This window comes from Odocoileus virginianus, chromosome 1 (assembly GCF_023699985.2).
Source record: "Odocoileus virginianus isolate 20LAN1187 ecotype Illinois chromosome 1, Ovbor_1.2, whole genome shotgun sequence".
In the NCBI taxonomy this organism is placed as follows: Eukaryota; Metazoa; Chordata; class Mammalia; order Artiodactyla; family Cervidae; genus Odocoileus; species Odocoileus virginianus.
Genome location: NC_069674.1, coordinates 81,298,373 through 81,321,798, shown reverse-complemented (window position 1 = coordinate 81,321,798; position 23,426 = coordinate 81,298,373). Strand labels below are relative to the sequence as shown.

At 36.9% G+C, this 23,426-nt stretch overlaps 1 protein-coding gene across 5 annotated transcripts in view; it reads right to left on the bottom strand.

Annotated features, from left to right (window-relative positions):
- DMTF1 (cyclin D binding myb like transcription factor 1) overlaps nt 1-23,426 on the bottom strand; it is a 46,721-nt gene that overhangs the window by 21,704 nt on the left and 1,591 nt on the right. For 3 of the 5 annotated variants that reach the window (XM_020911557.2, XM_020911560.2, XM_020911562.2), the window contains exons 1-7: nt 22,933-23,023; nt 14,770-14,892; nt 13,293-13,409; nt 11,583-11,705; nt 6,411-6,505; nt 2,015-2,129; nt 1,073-1,149 (exon numbers count right to left, since the gene is read on the bottom strand). In XM_020911557.2, coding sequence (XP_020767216.2) covers nt 1,073-1,149; nt 2,015-2,129; nt 6,411-6,505; nt 11,583-11,705; nt 13,293-13,401 — 519 coding nt within the window. In that variant the 5' untranslated portion in view covers nt 13,402-13,409; nt 14,770-14,892; nt 22,933-23,023. Of the gene's footprint in view, nt 1-1,072; nt 1,150-2,014; nt 2,130-6,410; nt 6,506-11,582; nt 11,706-13,292; nt 13,410-14,769; nt 14,893-22,932; nt 23,024-23,426 lie in introns of those variants that run through there. The other 2 variants (XM_020911558.2, XM_070470079.1) reach the window with 2 other exon arrangements.

Here is a 23,426-nt window from a genome sequence, read left to right as displayed (position 1 = left end):
GGCTATTATAAACAGTGCTGCGATGAACATTGGGGTGCATGTGTCTCTTTCAGATCTGGTTGCAAGGAGTAAGTGTCTTTTAATGTCATGGCTGCAGTCACCATCTGCAGTGATTTTGGAGCCCCCCCCCAAAATAAAGTCTGCCACTGTTGCCCCATCTATTTGCCACGAAGTGATGGGACAAAATGCCATTTTTGTTTTCTGAATGTTCAGTTTTAAGCCAACTTTTTCACTCTCCTCTTTCACTTTCATCAAGAGGCTCTTTAGTTCTTCTTCGCTTTCTGCTGTAAGGCTGGTGTCATCTGCATATCTGAGGTTATTGATATTTCTCCCGGCAATCTTGATTCCAGCTTGTGCTTCATCCAGCCCAGCATTTCTCATGATGTACTCTGCCCTACTGTATCCCTAAGTCTCACCCCTTTCTTTGAAACTCAGCTCAAATCCTTACTCTTGTAAATATTTTCTGTACCTGTCCTAACCCTGAGAGTAAACTCTTCCTTCTGCTCTCATGCAGAATTCCCAACATGTTATCCAATATGCAAACAAAGCCTTCTATCATTCTTCACATGTTTTCAGAATTACCACACATGGACTGTTGGCATTTGAAAGGCTAACACTATGTATTAAAGCAATTTCTATCTCCAGTGCTTTAAAAATTGTTTTCATCAGTCATCTAATGAAGAGGATGACTAAGCCTGAATATGAAAATGAACTAATTTTTTTTAAGGGAAAGGACTAGTGAGATGTCATAAATTCAAAGAAGACACATGTCTTAGGCTTTACATAGCATAAATTTAAATTCTAATTTATAGGCTGCTTGAAAAGATAGAGCTTTAAGATTCTGAGAGGCTATTAAAATTCTGTCTTAACTTTGGGCTGTTACCTAAAGCAATAAAGCTGTTTTAAACTGAGAATTCAAAATGTGTAAATATACTATAATACAACTGAAATTATTAAGCTACAACATGTTAGCCAATTATTGATTACATAATTACTTAAAAGTGCTACTTTGGTATTTTTGCAACTGGCAATCAAAAAATTAGTGAAACAAAAAAAATTTGCCATAAGATACCTTCAAATAGCGTTCAATATTGTTCATCAAAATATCAATTTCTTCCTTGGACCACATCCCCTGCTTCCATTTATGTCCTTTAAAAGAAAACAAGTAATGCTATTGATAATGTTATTCTTTGAGAGGAAAGAATGTAGCTAATTTAATGTCTTATTCATCTGAAATCTGAAAAATCCCTAGGCAAAGTTGCTTCTGTGACCTCTGGTTTTTAAGAAAGAATACAAGTGACCCTAGTAAACAGGGGTAATTTACGTAAAAGAATCATAAAAAATACTTCCTCTTAATTACATCTCTTACCCTTTCAGCAGGACAGGACTTATAAAAAGTGTAAAAGCCAAATCACACTCAAAACTTTTTGAAAAATTTCTGCAGTGAAAAATGTTTTATGGGAAAAAAATACATATAAAAGATTCTAGGACAAGGTAAACATAACATATTGGAATATCAAGTAATTAATTCTTAATGAGAGGTTACTGTACAGGGGTTGAAAACAATCTATTTACATATTTCTTGTTTCCTTTCCTTACTTCAGAGTGGCATATACACAACCCTCACTTTCTTGAAGTAGCTTCCTAGCAATGCTTACAAGCGAGGTAGCACTATAAACACTTACTTTAAACCTCTAAGCAACTTATCAGATCAAAGTTAGTAGAACTTTGAAAAGGTTTGACTTTCTTCTCCCATAAGCAATAACTGTATTCACTTAAATGGTTAACACTGTGCATTTGTTTATAACCTACTTCATATGGGACAAGTGATCAATTATTGTAAAATGAATATTGGTTCCCCAGTCCCATTCAGAGCCAAATTTAATTCGATTAGGTTCAAATTACTGTAACTATTTAACCATAATTATGAAGGCCCAAATTAGGATCCTTATGACTACAAGCTCTTTTTGACACTCACTTTTGCCACTGGTCACTGAAATTCAGTGTATCTTACCTTTGTTAGTTAGAGAATCCTTATCTTCTTTAGTTGTAAACCATGCTTGGCTAACTGCTGAAACCTCCTCATTACCCAAGGGAGATATTTCATCTAGTTGTTCATTCTGTAGAATCTTGAAAAGGCAAAAAAACAAAAAACAAAAAACACCAAAACAGTGGCAGCTTGATTTAACACCCAACCTGATTCACCTGTGTAATGCTAAGCATTATAAAACTCTGCTGTATCTAAAACAAATGAATTTCTAGTAACATGAAATTAATTTTAGATATAATAAAACTACACTGAATTCATAGAAAGACAAATATTTTCTTGCTTTTAAGACAGCATGAAAACAAAATTATCTTCAACAAGAAAAAAAGCCATTTGTATATCTATATGTATAAAACATGGAGATGGAAATGGCAACCCACTCCAGTATTCTTGCTTGGAGAATCCCACCGGCAGAGGAACATATAGTCCATGGGGTCGCAAGAGTCGGACATGACTTAGCAACTCAACTACTACTGCTACTACTATGTATAAGACAAGCTCATATATAAAATAGGATGGAAATGCTGGGTCGAGTGTCATGATATTCATGTTCTCATAGGTAGTTTGCTGCCTAAATATACGGTCATCTGTAATGTAACCTGTTGATCAATCTAAAAGATTAACAGGCTATTTCAAAAGATGTTATTGCAAAACTGTAGTCTGCATATTGTTTACTGACAACTTTTACATTTAGGAGGGTAGGTATTTAGAGCTGATACCTACCCTCCTAAAGGCATCTTCTTTTCAAAGAACCATATGGTACTAATTTTTTTATTATTGCAATAAAATAGCCTGTATTGAGAAATATAGTTAAATAAGCTTTACTAAGATATGTCACATATCATAAAATTCACCCTTTAAAGTATACAATTCAGTGGCTTTCAGTGTATTTATGCAGCTATCAGCAATTAGGAAATATCTAGAAAATTCTGCAGGAACAAAGCTGTTTTTAAGAGATTTGGCTGTGGGCTAGAGAGAGCTATGGTATAAGTGAGGAAGATATGGCAACAGTGCCATACCATATCAGGTATGATGAGCCTGTTATATGCAGACCAGGAGAAGAGGAGAGTCATAGGCCTAGTGACCACTCAACCTAGCTGGCCTGGATCAACTACTAAGCTGCGTCACTTTCTGGAGGTAGGTCATAACAAAGATTGACTGTTTCTTGAGTAGGCAGAAACTGGATCTCTATTTTCAAGAAGATATGAAAACATCTCACTTCAAAAAGAGAAGCTGTCCATGAAGAACCAAGGCACAGTGAGGAGAAAAGCCATGCCTATTGTTACCTACTATTTTTATACCTAGTGGTAATATTTTGTATTTATTAATGTGTTTAAAAAAAAATGGGCAAAAGCTAGAAATCACTAGAACAAGAAAAGTTTTATAACCCAGCATTTATGTGTCATATACAAAAAAGTCATATAGATTTTTTTCTTTTAAAGGTTAAGAGGATCTTATAAAGCTGAGAACTTAAACAGACTAGTCAGACAATATCCAAGGCCTCTTACATTCTGAGGATCACAATTCTGTAAGATTTGATATAGGAGTTATGTATCAAGGACAATACGGAGAGCTATCAAAAGATCTTGATACATACTATACTTTTAAGAAATGCAGAAAAGTCTCCTGAGATGACTTTCTCCTACGTTAACAGGTTTGTTGAAAGAATAAAATCACCATTTCCCAAAGTGAGTCTAAATATATAGCAAAGCCCACTCTATGAATCTCAGGAATAAACCTTTCATGATTAATTACTATCTTTGGGTAAACACTTAATGCCTTATGGTGCAAAATTTCCTGACGAAGATTTACATTACTTAAACCATGTAATTTAAACATGATGAAAATCATCAAATGAAGTAATTAATTACTAAATTCTAGCAGTTTCAACACTGTCAATCAAAGTGAGTGTATTAGGAGACTTAGTACCTAAGAGGCTATCTATCTATATTTAGTATACAGATAGTGATTAAGTTTTTTGGTATTTTACCCCTGTTTTTCACTACTTTAGAACTTTCCAGGTGGCTCTAGTGGTAAAGAACTTGCCTGCCAATGCAGGAGACATGAGACCTGGGTTTGATCCCTGGGTTGGAAGATCCCTAGGAGTAAGAGGGCATGGCAACCTACTCCAGTATTCTTGCCTGGAGAAGGACAGGGGAGCCTGGCTGGCTATAGTGTATAGTGTTGCAAAGAGTTGGTCATAGCTGAAGCAACTTAGTACCAGACACTTTCCTACTTTATATATAAATCTTTTCAAGTTACTCAGGCTTTGTTTAACTTACTGTTGCTTTTTCTAAATGAAGTCTTTGTGAATTGGTTGTTGGGTTTCTTATTTATCATATATACAGGTTTAGAAATCTGAAAATAAATATTTCACTCCCTAAATATCTCTTTCAACCACAATGTACTACATACACGGGAAGTTAATTTAGTTCCTAATTGTTTTTCAACCTAGTCCCACCACTGGAATGGGATAAGGGGCACTAGCTACTAAACTAGGTGAAATAACTACACCTAGTTTGACACAAAGGGCACAGCAAAAATCACACTATTTCTGAACTTTAAACTGTGCTGACTTTCACTCCCAATCTAATGTTAATCTCATTTAAAAAAACATTAGAAATTTAATATTAAAAGTTTTTCACTCACTAAAATGGTAATAACAAACCAAGAGGTTAGTATTAGATTGTAACTCATTAACTCTTTGGAAATAATCCAAACAAAACAACCCTAAAACTTGTGTACATTGCCACTGATCAATCTGATAGTAACTAGGTTGTAAACCAAATCAGACATATGTATATAGTTATTTTCAACATGCTAAAAATGGAAGTGAGCCTACATTACAAATGAAATGAATGACAAGAACTGTTGTAAAAGTTCTTATTTCTTTTTGGCTCTCTAGTTAGTTAACTGGCTTCTTACTGCAGTGGCTTCTCCTGCCCCAGAGCAGGGCTCTAGGCTGTGAAGCTTCAGCGGTTGTGGCTCCCGGGCCCGGAGCACAGGCTCAGCAGTTGTGGTGCAGTGGCTTCTCTGCCCCCCTGCATGCGGGGTCTTCCTGGACCAGTGATCGAATCCATGTTTACGCCACTGGCAGGTGGATTCTTAAGCACTGGGCCACCAGGGAAGTCCTGCAAGATCCATTCTGAAGAAAGAATGTGCCCTATTGTTTCTCAGGATTTAGAAAAAATTTCTGTTCAAATTCCCCAGCCTGCCTCAAAGATGTCTGAAACATATTAGAGACTTGCTTCTCTGGAAATCCTGTCATTCTGGGACTGCTCTGAAGCTCACAAGCTCCTCACTGTAATTCACAGTACACCTTCTGAAACGTCCTTAGTCCATGACATGTATCAACTTGAACCTACTTCGTAATGAAGAAGGGTCATTATGACGCTTTGCTTAAGAAAATAATGGTACAATGACTCTACTGTCTGCTAAAAAGTATTTTATTAAATGAAGAGACAGAGCAAAAAAACAATCAGCCAGAAATAAACTTACAAGTAAAATAGATTTAAGCTGCTGGCCACTGAAGAGAGCTAAGAATGATGATTGCTTTTGGCAGAAATAACACGAAACAATTAAAGAAGTTCATATAGGAAAACAGGCTAATTATTTAACCTCAACACACGGTAAAATCTATCTAGTTGTACAGGTTATCAAAAGCAACTATGACTACCACTGTTATAGTTAAAATGTATTTGAGATGACCAGCTTTCATTCACATTAGGGCAGAGAACACATGGAACCTTTCTAAATCACTCACTACAGATAACTGCTGGGTAAAGCTTATTTTAAAAAGTTTTATATCCCAATCAGTATCTCATATAACTGGTAGATAAGATTTAAAGTTACTTAACAGCTCAAAAGAGGTCACTCTAGGGAGATAGAGAATGCACATGCATTATCTAGTTCAACAGATGTGAACCACTCCACAACGTATGAGCTTTAAAATTCTATCATTGTTTACAATTCTGAGACTCATGTGGGGACTGGCAACCTGGATGAATAATAAGTCTTACTTCCATTCTGTGATTGCTACTTTTTCAGACTCAGGGCTTCTCAGGTGGAGCTAGAGGAAAAGAAGCCACCAGACGATGCAGGAGGTATAAGAGACTGGTTCAATCCCTGGGTCGGCAAGATCCTCTGGAGGAGGGCATAGCAACCCACTCCAGTATTCTTGCCTGGAGAAGCCCATGGACAGAAAGCCTGGCAGGCTACAGTCTATGGAGTTGCAGAGTCAGATGTGAATGAAGAGACGGAGCACTCACACATGTTGTCGGACAGAATCTCATCTCATCATTTGATCAGCTAAGGTTATGTATGAAGGATAATGTTCTTACAGCCATACAAAGACTTACTATACCTGGATCTGTGTCACAGTTCCCTCAGCAATCTCATCATCTGCCACCTCTGTGGTTGCAGTCATGGTCACCTCAAAGCTCTGATCATTTTCTGAAACTTCAAGAAAAAGAACAGTTCATCTCCAGACTAATAAAAGCAGGTCCTAATTATTAAAAAATATATCCAAAGAATTAGGATGTGATCATCTAATTTCTTAACATATTCCTCGCCAATACACCCATACACCTAAGTGTGTATGATATGCATACAGATATACTTGCTTAACGAGTATCTACTGTGCACCAACGGAGAAGGCAATGGCACCCCACTCCATTACTCGTGCCTGGAAAACCGCACGGACGGAGGAGCCCGGTGGGCTGCAGTCCATGGGGTCTCGAAGAGTCGGACAGGACTGAGCGACTTCACTTTCACTTTTCACTTTCCTGCACTGGAGAAGGCAATGGCACCCCACTCCAGTACTCGTGCCTGGAAAACCCCATGGACGGAGGAGCCTGGTGGGCTGCAGTCCACGGCGTCGCTAAGAGTTGGACATGACTGAGCGACTTCACTTTCACTTTTCACTTTCATGCATTGGAGAAGGAAATGGCAGCCCACTCCAGCGTTCTTGCCTGGAGAATCCCAGGGACGGGGAGCCTGTTGGGCTGCCATCTATGGGGTCGCACAGAGTTGGATACGACTGAAGTGACTTAGCAGCAGCAGCGCACTTATACATGCAAGGTACTGTTCTGGGCAACGGAGAGACAACAATAAACAACCCCCCCCCTCCCCCCCCCCCCCCCCCCGCCCCCAATTCTGCCTTCAAGGCACTTAGAGAGTCTAGGGGGAAGACAAAATTAACACAACATTATGTTGGAAAAGTGTTAAGGAGAAAAAATGAAGTATGGGAAATGTGTTGGGAGTGGGGTCAAGTGTTTGAAATTTTAAATAGGATGCCAGGAAAAGTAACCAGGATTTGGAACAAATCGAGGAAAAGGGCTAGTCATGAAGGTATCTTGAGAGATAGCACTTAAGGCAGATGGAAAGCCAAGTGCAAAAACATTCTGAGCACCTGCCCAGATTGTTCACAGAAACTGCAAGGACAGTTTGCACAGTTAGACCAAACAAGATATCGTGTAGGATTTGAAGGCCACTGTAAATGAAGACTTTGGCTTTAATTCTCTTCCACTGAGGTGACCATTGTAAGATTTAGAGCAGAGGAGTGATAAAAACTGAGTTTTATTTTAACAGGATCACCCTGGCTGCTAAGGGGAAAATAGCCTGAAGGACAGCCCTAGCTGGAAGGAGATCAGTGAAGAAGCTAATTCAATAATCTATTACTAGGTAAAAGGTGTGACTTGGACTAGAGTGAAGGCAAGTGAGGGTGATAAGTAGTTCAAATTGTGGATATATTTTGATGGTAGAGCCAACAGGACATGCAGACAAACCAAATAAGAAAGAAAGTAAAAAGTCAAGAATGGAATTGAAAAAGTTTTTAACCTGATCTACTGGAAGAATGTACCTACCAATAATAAAATGGGGAGAAGAGCTTAGAAAGAAGCAAGTTTAAAAATGTAGGTCAGTTTTAAACATGCTAGATGTTTAAACCCAAACACCTGGAGTTAAGAGAGGTATGGACTGGAGTAACTCGGGGGATTTAAAAGCATGAATTCTAGGGAGTAAAAACAGAAAAAAGCAATTAAGACTGAATCCTGGGTACTACTGAGATGTGGACATGTCAGCATAAGAGACTAAGAAGAAATGAACAGAGGGAAAACTAGAAAAATGCATTCCGTGGAAGCCAAGTGACAACAAGTCTGAGAGAGGAGTGATTAAAAATGTGGGGAGATCAAGTAAGACAAAGACTAAAAAAAAAATCACTACTGAATTTAGCAACAAGAAAGTCTTTGGAAAAAAACTTAAAAAAAGAAAAAAAGAAGAAAAAAGAAAGTCTTTGGAGACAACATTTATAGTATAGCATTAAAAGCTGAGAGACTGATTGGAGTGGGCTTATGGAACAAAGGAATTAGAAATGAAGGCAAGTGTAGGTAATTCTTTCAAGGTACTTCTGTTCTAAAGGGAAGTAGAGAAACTGAATGGGAGCCCAAAGTGAGCTAACAGGACTTTTTAAAGAAAAAACTATCGTATTTTTGTAATGCTGATGGGAATGATCCAGAAGACAAAGAAAAAACTGTTGATTCAGAAGAGAAAAGAGAGAATTCCTCCAACTATGTCCTTACATGGCAAAAGGGATAGGATCTGGTATATTGAAGGGTTGGCCTTGGATGGGTGAAAAGACAAGAATACATGGACATAGATACAAGTGGGTTTGTAGATACATTTGTAGTAGTGGAAACTTACAGAAACTATTTTCTGGCCACTTAAACTTCTCAGTAAAGTAGGAAGCAACGCTATCAGTTGAGAGTTAAAAATGTGGAAGAAGTATTGGAGGTTTCAGAATGCATGAAACAGTCATCTTACAGTGGGAGAAAGAACACCAGATAAGTATGGTATGACTGGGAGGCAACATAAAGAACCCGTTTAATGATCATAAATTTAAAATGAGAGCAGTCACCTTACTTGTGCTTTTTTTCTCCAATCCTTTTCAATTAACTATACTGGTATAGTCATAAATAGGCAGACAAACTGACCCAGGGTTGTGGTTTCGTCAAAGAAAGGTGAGGTGTAGAGAGGGAGGTGGGAGGTGGGATCGGGATGGGGAATACATGTAAATCCATGGCTGATTCATGTCAATGTATGACAAAAGCCACTACAATATTGTAAAGTAATTAGCCTCCAACTAATAAAAATAAATGAATAAAGAAGAAGCTAACAGAATGATATTGATTCAATAAACAGCATTAAATAAGTAAAAAAAAAAAAAGAAAGGTGAGGGGAAGAAAAAAGGATCTCAGGGTAAATGCAAGACAGAGATTATAATGATTTACCATAAAAACTGAAACTCGGTAAGAAGGAAACAAGAAAACAAGTAAAGAAGAAATAACTGAAAAGTGCTAAAGTCAACGGGTTCCACTGGGGCAAAGGACTGCAGAAGTATCAGAGAAAGTAAACCACAAAGATAGGAATTAGTGGCAGGAAAACAAAGTCTGAAGTAGGATACAAACAGACTCCAGTAATATATACAATAGCAAGAGTGGTATGGGAATGACAAATAATGCAGCATGAAGAACAAAAGGAATCAGAGGCAAAGTAACTCCAATGATCATCTAAATGAATAATCACAAGAGCTTTATTTTTAAATAATTTTATTTATTTATGTATGGCTGAGATGGGACTTCATTGCTGCTCGGGGCTTTTCTCTAGTTGTGGTGTGCAGGCTTCTTACTGCAGTGGTTTCTCCTGTTGGGGAGCACAGACTCTAGGGCACACGGGCTTTAGCAGTTGGTGGCAAGTGGCTTCAGTAGTTTGGTGCACAGGCTTAGTTGCTCCATGGTATGTGGGATCTTCCCGGACCAAGGATCAAGCCCGTGTCTCCTGCATTGGCAGGCAGATTACCACTGAGTCACCAGGGAAACTCCACCAACAGTTTTAATGATGAATAGGTAATGGAGTGAATGTGTGCAAATGACTGCAAAAAGTAGCAAGTGATCTACACTGATTAACACGAGAGTTAAGAGAACTTTTAAGGCTCAGACAGATAAATGTTACTCAGTTTTATAAAGCATCTGAAGAAAACCTCAATATTAAAGTTAAAACTTTAAAATTAATATTCATCTTCATGAAGTCCAGCATAAATGACTTGCCCATTTAATTGGTACCACATGGTGATGGATATAGGACTTCATGCTTTTGGGGACTTTTTTAAATGTAAAAACTTTCCTAAATTGATTTTATCAACATAGTTCTTACTAGTCCAGGGAACTTAAAGCCACTCCTCATAAATTCAGTCTTACTGTAAATTAGGTTCCAGACTCTCTACACAGTGATGCTATGACCCAACATCAAACAGCTCATGGACTTTCATGTCAACACATCCATATTATCTTATCCAGGTAAGTGAGTGTGTGAAGGATTTAGTCTTACTCCATGAAATAGAACAAAATATCCAGTGTAGATCAAGCCTACAATCACATTCAAGGCACTCTAACCAAATCAATTAACAGGTCAAAATTTACATCAAGATAATCATGCAAAAATTCTGACTTAATTAATATTTTTATTTTATATCTTGGGGATATAATGTTCAGCATGGTGACTACAGTTAATACTATCCTTTTCTGCTCAGTTTAACAAGCAAATAACTCCAAATACAAAGTACACATCTGCTTGTGAAGACATGATTTTCGACAACGAAAAACCAGCCTCAGTTCTCTTCCACTGGAAGCTCTTGGATATGGCAATGCCCTCCTCTCTGCAGAGTGCATCACCAATAGCCCTGGGCCCAAACCCCATTGTTGGGGGCTGAGGTGTCTATTCCAGCCTTGGAGGGCCACCGTGGTTCAACAGATTCCATATTCTTTGCTAAACAAATGAGAAATATAATCTAACATTACAGTTGGTGTGCTGTAGTCTTTCACCAACAGTATTTCATCCAAAATACTACACCTGCTTAGAATCCAGTGTATTCTAAATGATCTTAGTGAGAATAAACTTATCAGGCTTCTACTTTCCATTTAGCCATATAACACATAAAAAGAACATAAACTAAAAGAACCAGAATGCCTGGGTAAGACATTAGACAAGTTATTAACCTCTCAGTACCTTAGTTTTCTTATTTGTAACGTAAGGATAAAAATACCTACTCTAGAGAGTGCCTTCTCAATGAGGGTGAATATGCTTCTTAGGAGAGGAGGTGAAAAAATCTTACTCTCTTTATTAAGAAAGCAAGGACATACATACATACACACAGTACATTAAAAACAAAATAACAATGATACTGAAATTATAATTTCATGTGGGAGAGCATCACTATGAAGAAAATGTCTAAAAAGACTCTCAGATGGGGGGTCAATTAAAATAAAAGGTTGATAGAGTAAACTCAGCAATATGCAGAAGTATGTAGAGCCATGCCTGGCACATAAATAAGCACTCATTAAGAGCTGATTAAAGGTTTTTTGACTAAATGAGGAGAAAAATAATGGGTCCAACTGATGGGTTAAACTGAAATGCCAGTTTAATCTCCTGCAATGTGAATTTTGATTCAGAAGGGAAGCTCTAGGTTAATACAGTGACTTACGTGGAAGTGCAACAACAGATATGCAAGGAGTAGAATCATCAATACTTTGATCATCCTCAGAAGACAGGCAAAGCCTTTTATGTGGAGGTTCAGTACTATCTTCTGAGTCTATTTCATCAGCTTCTAATGAAATAAGACAAGAACAAAAAATCTCAGAAATCTTCAAATAAAAAAGGAGGAAACAAAATCTTCCACAAGTAATGAATGTAAAATAATCTTATTAATTTGCTAAGTCAGAAAAAGATAGCTGTGCAATAAGACTCACTGCCTTTAACATGCCTACCTCAGCTCCACTTCTTACGACAAGGAACCAGGAACCTTGGTCCTGGTGGTCCTTTTTAAAACATCACACTTCAGTGCTGTGATTACCTGGCTTTCAAGATATTTCACATGTAAAGATAAAGATTGGTTATTTAATTACTCACAGATATTTACTGAATGCCTACCAACAGCTAAGTTCGAGAAACAGAAAAATGAGAGACACCCTACTGTCAAGGAGCTCACAGTACAGTGGAGATGACTATAATTTCTAAAGTTTAATAAGAACGATGAAGGTGGAATGAAGAGGCTGTTAAATGAGAAGAGAAGCATTTAATTTAGACTGGAGGTGAAGGGAGGTTTCTAGAAAAGGTGTCTTGAATTTCAAAAACAAACAGAAGCCAGGGGAAAATGATTATCACTGTCAGTAGGAATAATACGTGGAGTGATACTGAGGTATGAAAAGCTTATGATAAGTTAGGAAAATAATAACAGTTGTGAACTGCTGGAACACAGATATATGAAATGTGGCAGGAAACGAAGCTGGAAAGAAAGCTGAGATGGTGGGAGGCCTATGTGCCAAATTAAAGAAACTGAATTATATTCTAAAAATCCTGGGAAGCTTATTTAAAAAAAAAAAGCTTTTGTGTACTACTGAATCATGACCACCATCATCAGCAGTTTGAAGGATAAATTAGAGGTGAGAGATCGGCTAAAAGGCTACTCATGTGGGAAATGAGAACCTGAACAAAGGAAAGGGGACCTGAGACATAGTTTGAGACATGTGAAATTTAAGGTGCCTATGAGAAACAGAATTGAGAATAAAGAGAGGTTTAAATCATTGTAGTAGCTATGCAGAAATTAAAACCACAAATTTGAATGAAATAACATAGGGATTAAGTACAAAGTGAAAAAAGAACACAGAACCTAGGTTGAACAAGGATAAACTTATAAAGCAAAATAAATATAAATACGGAACAGGTAGAGAAATAACAAAACCACAAGCCTCAAGTCAACTGAATCTTAGTTCATTACAAATGATATTAAGTCCTATTCAAACAGTCATGTAAAATTCTCTAACACAGGTTCTAGAGAAAAACAATTCTTCTGTGTTTATTGGCAGGATTATGTCTACATTTTCTAATATACTGTATATACTGCTGGTATCAAATGGTGTCAAAGAAGAAGTGTATTTATAGTTAATCCATCATCATTAGAAACTCAACAAATTCTACTTATAAAATAACTACAAGATTCATAAAGATAGAAATTTATGGTAAATTCAGAAAATATACAAAGTATATTTCAAAAATATAAATGTGAATTAAGGTTATCTAAGAAATAACCTCCTTTTCTACTATTCTAGACTAAACTGAGTAATAAGGTTTAAAGGTGACATGAAATCCAGAAATCCAAAAAGATTTATAATTATATGTCAGCAGGTTCTCCTACCATTATGAGGGCAATGAAGAATGAGGTTCCCGTCTGTGTCCCGAGTCAAAGTCACAGAGTCCACAGTTTCTACTGTCACTGTGTCAGAATCCTCTTCAACTGTGCTCATACTCAAATCTGTAAAAGAACAGGTTTCAGATTAGGGTTTAAAAAATCATTTCCAAATATGAACATAAAATAGCCCTCTCCAAATATATCCGCCTACAGTATTCTTTGTGTGAAACTGCAATGATGGTTCAAGTTTCAAAACTTTGTTTTTCCAAAGTTTATACCAATTACTTAGAATTAGTTAGAATAATCTTCAACAATCTAAATGCAATGATCAATTAAAAACTTAAAGCATTTACTTTTTAAAAAAAGTTATTTTTATAACATCCAATGAAAGACAGTCTATTCCAAGTTGTCTGACATATGAGCAAAAACTCTCACCACTTTTTTAAATTGGCAGCTCTGTGATATACTCAGGTGTTTAACTTTCGATTCTTTAGCAGAAGATCCATCACAACTTTTCTCTTAATCTAAGAATTATTTCTCTAAAACATTTTTTTACAAGTATTTAAGCTTATTACTATCTGAAAAATATGAACACTAAATAATTCTGTTACTTTTTAAATAATACTGAATAGTACATATATCTATCATTGACCAAACTGTTTTCCTAATAGACATGGAGCTAGGCCTTCTTTTGAAATAGAGAACTGAGTCTTCACCTATTATTTTACACTTAAATTGTTTTTTTTTTTGTTTAGACAAACTGAATGATCAGTACTTTAATTGCAGCCATGTCATGGCTGACAGGCGGAAATGCACTGAATTGTAATCAGCGACCTGAACTGAAGTCGTTGGGCTTACCTTGTAATGTTCAATGAAGTTCTTGTCTCAACACTCAATTTTGGTCTGGTCCACATAGTCTAGTCTAGTAGTCTATTATTAGTCGCTCAGTCGTGTCTGACTCTTTGCGACCCCATGGACTGTAGCCCGCCAGGCTCCTCTGTCCATGGAATTCTCCAGGCAAGAAAACTGGAGTGGGTTGCCATTCCCTTCTCCAGGAGATCTTCCCGACTCAGGGATCAATCCCTGGTCTCCCGCATTGCAGGCAGATTCTTTACCGGCTGAGCCATCTGGGAAGCCTCCAAGTAAATAATACAGAGGACATAAGCCTTGATGTGTTTCAAATTAATCATTCAATATTTATTTGGTTCCTATATGTAAGATATTAGTCTATACATATAATTGCCATTTACACAAATGCAGTTTTCCTTGGCAGAAAAACTTAAGAACTACTAACATTTACATGGTGAAGATCTAGTGATTTATCCAAGTTTTACTATACAAACTACTGTTTTAGAAGGACATCATTCATTTTACAATGTCAAAGATGTCATTTCCAAATTAAAGATAAATGGAGACCATGATTTAGTTATGATGAAAATTTGCAAATCATGAGGTGAGGTACCCAGAACAAAGGAATGCTTACCTAGAAAACAGATGGATCAGCTATAGCCCTTCCCACAGAATCCAGATGCCGTCCCTGAGCCACCAGCATCACTTTCATGTTATCCAGATTGTTTCTCCCCCATGTTCCTACCTCTGCAACACTCTGAAAAAGTAATAGCATTACACAATAACACTTATTGAGAACAAACAACTGTCTGCTAGCAGTATGCTGATGACAATTTAGCTTCTGGCCTCTGTGATGTCTCAAGTAGAAGAGGAAGGACCAACCCAGAATTCTTTAAGCAGTGCTTTTGAAAATCAGCCACTAAAACTATTCTCCAATGAAGAACAGAAATGATAGGATCCTATGCTTACTAAGTCAGTTTACACGTGGTTTCTCAACGTAAGTTGTCCCTCATTAGGCAGTCAAGCTTTCTTGGAAAAAAAACAAGTTGAACTATACCAGTGGTTCTATGAACTGTAGACATGGGTACATGTAACTGGATCCAGGGAGTACACTAACCACCAGTACCACAAGTATTACCAATAACTGTTATTTTTTTCTTTGTAATAATTAGCACCTCTCTTTATATGTAGTACTATATTTCATCTTAAAGTATTAAAAACCATAAACTATCTGTTAACTCTGCCTAGGGATTTGTGGGGAAAAGAAATCCTAAACAATCAGGCCAGAAAATGTACATTATAAACAAACTTTTCAATGTAATGTGAAATTTACAAAATTTGAATTGACTTGACTTTAAAGGATTTTTTAATAGGATTCTCATTTTCATCCCAAAGGATCAACCAAAAATTAAAAAGTATAATAAGATTTTAGGTTTAAGGGGATGCAAAACCAATAATTAAATTCCTCATTTTTGCAGTATTTTAATTAACTCCTCTCCAGGATGGGTATCTTTAAGAACTGCTATACATAAACGAGTCTGCAGTGCGACAGGTACAGATTCTGCTAGAGAAACATCCAGTCAGTTAATAGATTTCGTGTTGTTCTCATTTCTGAATCCATTAAAAACTTCTTAAAAGCTGGTTTGTACCTACTCCAGAAGACGAAAAATGAAATGTTAAAGAAAGTTTAAATCATCCATAAACTTTCCAAAATTATAATTCACTCTCAACATGTTTATGAGACTATACCATAGAAGCACTTTTATATCCTGCACTGAAAACTGTGAAGGAAGCCAAGCTAGATATTTAACTGAGGTTTTTCTGTACTCTTTAAAAAGTTATTATATCAAAGAATAACAAAATAAACTCTTAAATCATACTGCAGTCTATTTTACAGAAGGGACGTGCAAATTTATAGTCCAACCATTTAGATGTAAAGTCTACTCCTGGTAACCTTGCCAGTACTTTTATTAAAAAAGAAACAACAAAGTAAAAACAAACAAAAAAGTACAATTGTTCATTTGATAAGTGCAAATTTGTTACTGGCTTAGAATTTTAATGACTGTGATCTCAGGACCCAAGTTAATCTGAAACTCTGAGAAGAAAAAAAAAGTGAGAACAGTACATGGAAAAGGGAGTCTGAAATAGCTAGATAGGAGCTTTATCATTCTTGATATCTATGTTATCAAAATTGAGGTGATAATTTTGCACGCAAACAGTGTGCTAGCTTTAAAGCAGGAATCTAGGTTCATTTTTAAAAGTTTGGTAATTCATGTTGGAGATGAGTAAATGGGTCCACACTGCTTTACAAATTAATTAGCACATCTGTTCAATCAACAAATATATATCACATTCTCAATGTGTGAGACACTCTAAGACAGTCGCTACTTTTTTAAAACCCCAAAATATAAGCTCTTGACTCATTTTCCTGGGGTTTTCCCCTTCTTGTAGTTAGAGCTACATGGTCTATATTATTAGTATTTAAGAAACTCCTCTAATTTTCTTTTTTAGGTAACAGATTTACATGGTTCAAAATTCAAAGGTAATGGTGAACCCTACTTTCCACTTTAGTTCCCCAGTCACCTAGATCCCTTTCATGAAGGTAAAGAATGCTGTTGATTTCTCATGCCTCCTTCCAGTTACGTTATGTAAGAAAATATATATCCCTCCCTGGGGCTTCTCTGGTGGTTCAGACAGTAAAGAATCTGGTTGCAATGCAGGAGACCTGGGTTGGGAAGATATACTGGAGGAGGAAATGACAACCGACTACAGTATTCTTGCCTGGAGAGCTACAGTCCACGGGGTTACAAAGAGTTGAACACAACTGAGTGACCCACACACGCATCCCTTCCTGTTGCATATATTTTACAGAAATACTATCATACTACAAATACTGAACCTTACTTATCTCAGTGGCTACTTTACACTGCCTCAACAGCAAGATGAAGAGATACCATTTCAAGGGCATGACTGCAAGCCAGCCAACAGATTAACAGCCACGTCTTCAAGGTGGGACCTGACTTGGCTGGGTGGGAGTGGAGTAAAAAAGCCACCATGCAGAGGCTTTTGTGCAAGAGGGAGAGTGGCTGAATTTAAGACTGGAGGAAAAGGCAGGGGCATGTTTCACAAGGCCTTACAAATTCTTGGACTGTTTTAAATTGGGAAATATAATTTACATTTTAAAAAGATCATTCAGATTGTAACATGGAGGACAGATAAGGGACTAAGTCAAGAGACAAGCAGTTGTCTAAGAAGTGACTGTCACAATAGGTGGCAGAAATGAAAGGAGTCTGGACAGAGAATTTATTTTGGAGGCAGTGTTGACAGGATTTGCTGAAAGGAGATTAAGAAACAGGAGCTATTTCAAGATGATTCCTAGGCTTCTGGCTTGAATAGCTGAGTTTTGGGGCACTAAAATATATTTTATTAAGTATTTTATTACTGTTAATATTAACAAATTAAGATATAAGGCACCCAAATGAAGATGTCAAGTTACCAGTTGGAAGCTGTGATTCAACAGGCAAGAATTAGGTAATGATAAATGAGTTGGTGGCATGCAAACAGTAGAGATAAGATCAACTAGAGAAGTTAGAGAAGATAGCCCAGTACTACTGGAAAGTCAAGCAATACACAAACAAGTAAAGGAGACTGAGAAGGACCAGCCAGGATACAGGAGGAAAATAAGAGAGATTCAAAGAGCACTAAGTAGCCGACTGTTAAATACTGCTGAGAGGATAAGATGGAGAAGTGACTACTTGATTCAGCAATACTGAGAACACTGGTCATCTACTGGGATACAGAGAATTTTAAGTATAGAAGGTAATGCAAAACAGGTCTACAAGGTTTAGCTTTCAAGTTAAGTAGAGTGAGTAGACACTGCTGATGGTAGAGTCAAGAGAGCTGTTATTTATAGGAAGAATACATCTGTATCTTAGTATAACTATTAGACTAAGTGAAAAATACTGGTGAATAAATCAACTTGTGAAAGTAAGGTACAAAACTGAGTAATTTAGTGCTTTGTATTGTAATCATTATGCATGAAACTGTGCCTAAATTGAAAACCCATTCTCCACTTGGTTTATCAGGGATAAATATATATATCTAATATCAAATTTTGGGGGCAAATAAACACATACCATCATCCCATTTAGATCTTCCCTTCTTTATCTAAAATGGGTTATACCATATGTACTGTTTTACCAACTGTGAGAACTTGAAAGGAAAAAAATTTTAACATCCATTTTTAATTGGTGAAATGGCATTTTGGCATGCTTCCATCATTTGGGGGGCATCTGAAACAATACTTCAGTAAAATCAAGAATACCTGAAATGTGGTACAAAACATTTTTATAATACTTAAATGAGAAATGTATTTGTTTACATTTATAGCTCCCAATGAACATGATGACCCTACTCAATGTGAAACCAAAAAAACCCACTATTCTTGAATCTGTTATTTTACAATTTAAGGAAATGAGTCCTTCACTCTACTCCAGTTCTGTATGATGTCATTTATTTATTGGATTATCTTAAACTAGTTATTTCCATCAATTAAACCTACATAATTTTCCTGATTTACTGGGCAATTATCAAATCACTCTCTTGTGGGGACACACTGCTCCCTTCTCCTGGTGCACACAAGGTTTTGTTTGTGCCCTCCAAGAATCTGTTTCCCCAGTCCTGTGGAAGTTCTGTAATTTAATCCCACTGGCCTCCCAAGTCAAATTCCCTAGGGGGTTCTCAGATTCTCCAGGTTAGGAAATCTGTTGTGGGTCCTAGAACTTTAACAGTACGAGAATTTCTCTGGTATAATTGTTCTGCAGTTTGTGGGTCATCTGCTCAGTGTCTCTATGGTGCGACTGATGGTGACCTCCTCTAAGAGAACTTATGCAACAGGCTGTGACTTGCCTGTGAGTGTCCAGGAGTCTGGGTGACAGTTTGGCCTCAAGCCAAACAACAGGGAGGGAACACAGCCCTGCCCATCAACAGAAAATTGGATTAAAGATTTATTGAGCATGGAAAAGACCCTGATGCTGGAAAAGAGGGCAGGAGGAAAGGGGGAGACAGAGGATGAGATAGGTTGGATGGCATTACCAACTCAATGGACATGAGTTTGAGCAAGCTCTGGTAGTTAGTGAAGGACAGGGAAGACTGGTGTGCTGCAGTTGATGGGATCGCAAAGAGTCAAACGCAGCTGAGCAACTTAACTGAAGTATCAAATCTTCCAAAAACTAGATCAAACCAAGAAAAGTGGCATTTCTTCCTAGTTTTGTAGAAAAATGTCACTGATTCCCAAGCACAGTACTCAAGTTTAAGGTGAGAAGGGTATCAAACATTAGTAGAGATCACGAGAAGCAGAGCTAACATTTGCTGACCCTTCAATCTTGAAGTTATGATTCCACATTACAAGATGGGATGAGACTACATGGCATGAAAAATATTACAATAGTTTTGCAGCAGGAAATCAGGCAAGCTACAGAACATAAAAGCACCAGAATTTTATTGGATAAGGCAAAGACTGAGAAACACTAGCTGAGATAAAGTTTCTGGGATAATCAACTAATAAGGCAGTAAGGACACATTTCATTTTCAAATGTCTTTTTTCCTTTCTCAACATAAGAAAATCATTCTTTCTCTGTGTGATGATGTTCCAAATTTTTGTGATGTTTATTGCTTTAAATAATACCTATTATATCTTTTATAACTATTTTGCACTGACTTTCCAATATTACTAGTTAACTCTTTCATAGCACTTTATTTGGGTACATAGTACCCAAACTTATCTAAGCATTAACCTGTTACTGAACATTTTTGTTTTCAAGGTCTTGCTCTTATAGACTATTTTGGCCACTATGAGACCTGGTGATAGGTAACTAACACCTTAGGAAATGCTTATATGGGGATTTGCTTAGTAACGTATAATAATTTGAAAAATGTTTTAAAATTTTTATTTTGAAAGAATGAAAAATCTGCTAAATAGAAAGTCTTAGTGGAAGAGAATAGGTAACAAATTCCTACATCCTGAACAAGGGTACATAGAAGGATGTCAGAAAACAGACACCACCACAGAATAATATCTTAAATAATGATTTTATTAAAAATGGGAATGGGGAACACTTCATGGTTGATGTTGAGTGCTTTGAACTATGGTCCCAGGCCCCTGGGGATTTGTTCTTTATACTTTGTGGAAAGTGTGAGCAGCAGAGCTGTAAATGAACATAAGGCATACTGAATTATGGTAGCTAACTAATGTTCATTATGGCTTTGTTTTAAGGTAATATGATTATATACCATAAAATGTCAATAAAGATATTACTGGGATTTATTATAAAAGGCTTTAAGTTGTTGACTTCAATTACCAACCACTGGAAACAGTGACATTATTAGAGTAAAAGAAAATTACTTGGTAGTAATCATTCATTTCATGGTGCACCACTTCATACCTTATTTGGCAATATAATCATACCATTTATTAAAAAGCAAAAACGTCTTTCACCCAGTGCATGATTTAAGAGCTAATATAATGTGTATTTGGCTACATTTTAAGATTTTTGTCCATTCAAAATTGAGTCCTTTATGTTAAGCATCATGAGAAGCTCTTTAAAGGGAGTACATTATCACTTTAGAGTGTATCTAAATATAAATATCTAACTCTCCAGGTTTCTCTGTCCATGGAGATTCTCCAGGCAAGAATACTAAACACTGTGGCTCAGCTGGTAAAGAATCCGCCTGCAATGCAGGAGATCTGTGTTCAGTCCCTCGGTTGGGAAGATCTCCTGGAGAAGGAAAGGTACCCACTCCAGTATTCTGGCTTGGAGAATTCCACGGGGTTGAAAAGAGTCGGACATGAGTGAGCACCTTTCAGGCTTCCCTGGTGGCTCAGAGGGTAAAGAGTCTGCCTGCAATAAGGGAGACCTGGGTTTAATCCCTGGGTTGGGAAGATCCCCTGGAGGAGGGCATGGCGATCTACTCCAGCATTCTTATCTGAAGAATCCCCATGAACAGATGAGCCTGGAGTGTTAGACCATGGGGTTGCAGAGTCCCTTGTGGCTCAGCTGGTAAGGAATCCACATGCAATGCAGGAGGACCTAGGTTTGATCCCTCGGTTGGAAAGATCCCCTAGAGAAGGGAAAGGCTACCCACTGCAGTATTCTGGCCTGGAGAGTTCCACGGACTTTCGCTTTCACTTAGATTAAGTATATCAACATACTGAAGCTGATTTTTAAACCACACTTCTTCAACAAATACAAAACTACGTGGATAGTAAATAAGTCTAATAAGCATTTCATTTGATGCATTAACACCTAATGGTCAAAAAAGATAACCAGGTGCTTGAAAGAATGGCCTGACAGGGTGCACACAACTAAAACGCAGCTTAAAAAAGTGGGATAAGGTTAACATCCCTCTCATATACCCACCAAACAAAAAAAAAAAACAAGTTAAATTGCTCATAAAGGGCTCTCCAGTGTGCTTTCTCATGACAACTTTCTGCTATTGAGTCATGGAATGGGATCTTTCCATAAACTTGAAAAAGAAGACACGATAATCAGGCTCCTTCTTTTATTTAAGTTTACCATTTACCTTTCTGAAATCAAAACAAAAACAAAACATATTTGTGACTTCTATTACAAGCATCCTCTTCACGAAAGGAAAAAAAAATGAAGGGAGAAAAAGATAGGAAAGCAAACAAATACCACATACATTTCATAACTGCATGTTATTAATCATACTTAAGACTCTTGGCAATAGGTTTTTCATTTTCTCAGGTCATTGCATATTATCTGAAGACAGAAAAGGCTTTGGAATGCAAAGCATTTAGAAGCAAACCAATTCCTAAGGAATCCTTTTGTAAGAGGGGAGGATAAGTGCTAAAAATGATGATGTTAAGAGAAAACTGTTAAAAAAGAAAATCCCACTTTGAGAAAGCAGGCTAACGCTGCTGCTGCTAAGTTGCTTCAGTCGTGTCCAACCGTACGACCCCATAAACGGCAGCCCACCAGGCTCCCCCATCCATGGGATTTTCCAGGCAAGAGTACTGGAGTGGGTTGCCGTTGCCTTCTCCAAGCAGATGCTACATATGATATTAAAAAACTGGAATTCTTCCAACTGTTTTAAAGTTTTGACGTTTTTACAAGAAGACACACTTTCCAATCCCCTCAAAATTTTAACATTTATGTACCAGGCTGTAAGTTCCCAGACACTGGGTTCACATTAACTGACTCATTGTCACAAATGTTAACTTAACCCAACGTTCTTAATGGAGCATGAAGAAAAAAACTTTAAAACAATATTTTCAGGAAACACTTTTATTACAACATTAATAAAAATTAGGGTCTATAGTTGTTGGATAAAGTGAGCAGAAAGATAAACATGCGCGAAAGGTAAGATCTACTTTTGCTGTTTTTACTTCAATATTAACTACTAAGGTCTAGCTAACCTTACAATTAAAACTTCTCTCTCCTGCTGCGGTGGAGGTGAAATGAGATAATTTTTCTTCATCTTAAAAAAGCCTGTAAAAGAAGAAAACTTGGTGGTGGGGGGAGGGGGGGCTATAAAGAGGACAAATACCTTTTTGGGGGAGGGAATAGAATTCTCTACCAATAACCATTTCCCAGCCATACTCTGCTTTCAAAGCTCAAATTCTAACCCCAATACTCTTTTGTGATTGCTTCCCCTCAAATAATTCTAAAACCTGAACACTCAGAGAAAAATGTTTATATAGCATATATTTATTTATATAATTGCTTAAACTATGGACTTAAAAGTTCTATATAAGTATGCAATGCCCAGTACTTACTGATTAACTGTTGATGAAGACAGGGCAATAGCATTTTGGCTCCACCATCTAGCTCAACTGCAATCAATTAAAGAGATTCACGAAGAATATGCTGGTTCTAGATCAGTCCCAAAAAGCATATTTTGGGATGAGCCTATCAACTAAAATAGTAAAAAAAAAAAAAAAAAAAAATTAGGTTGTTTGGTGGCACATAAAAGTACTTAGTATATGGGGGTTAAAATAATAAGATTATCACAAAACAAGAAATGCATTTTTTCTCCATAACACGTAATTTCAGAAAGGACCAAGCTATTTTTTGTCCCTAGTGAATGAAGGGAAAAAACTTGATTTTCACACCAAATTTTACAGTCTGACTACTTTAACGATAAAGAACGTAAACAATATTTTCCTGAACCTTAACTAAGTTCTCTAAATTTTAACCTAATAAATGAATCTTACCACTACAACATCATAGTAAAAAAGCTAAGTTTTTGGTGTAACATCACCACAGTTTT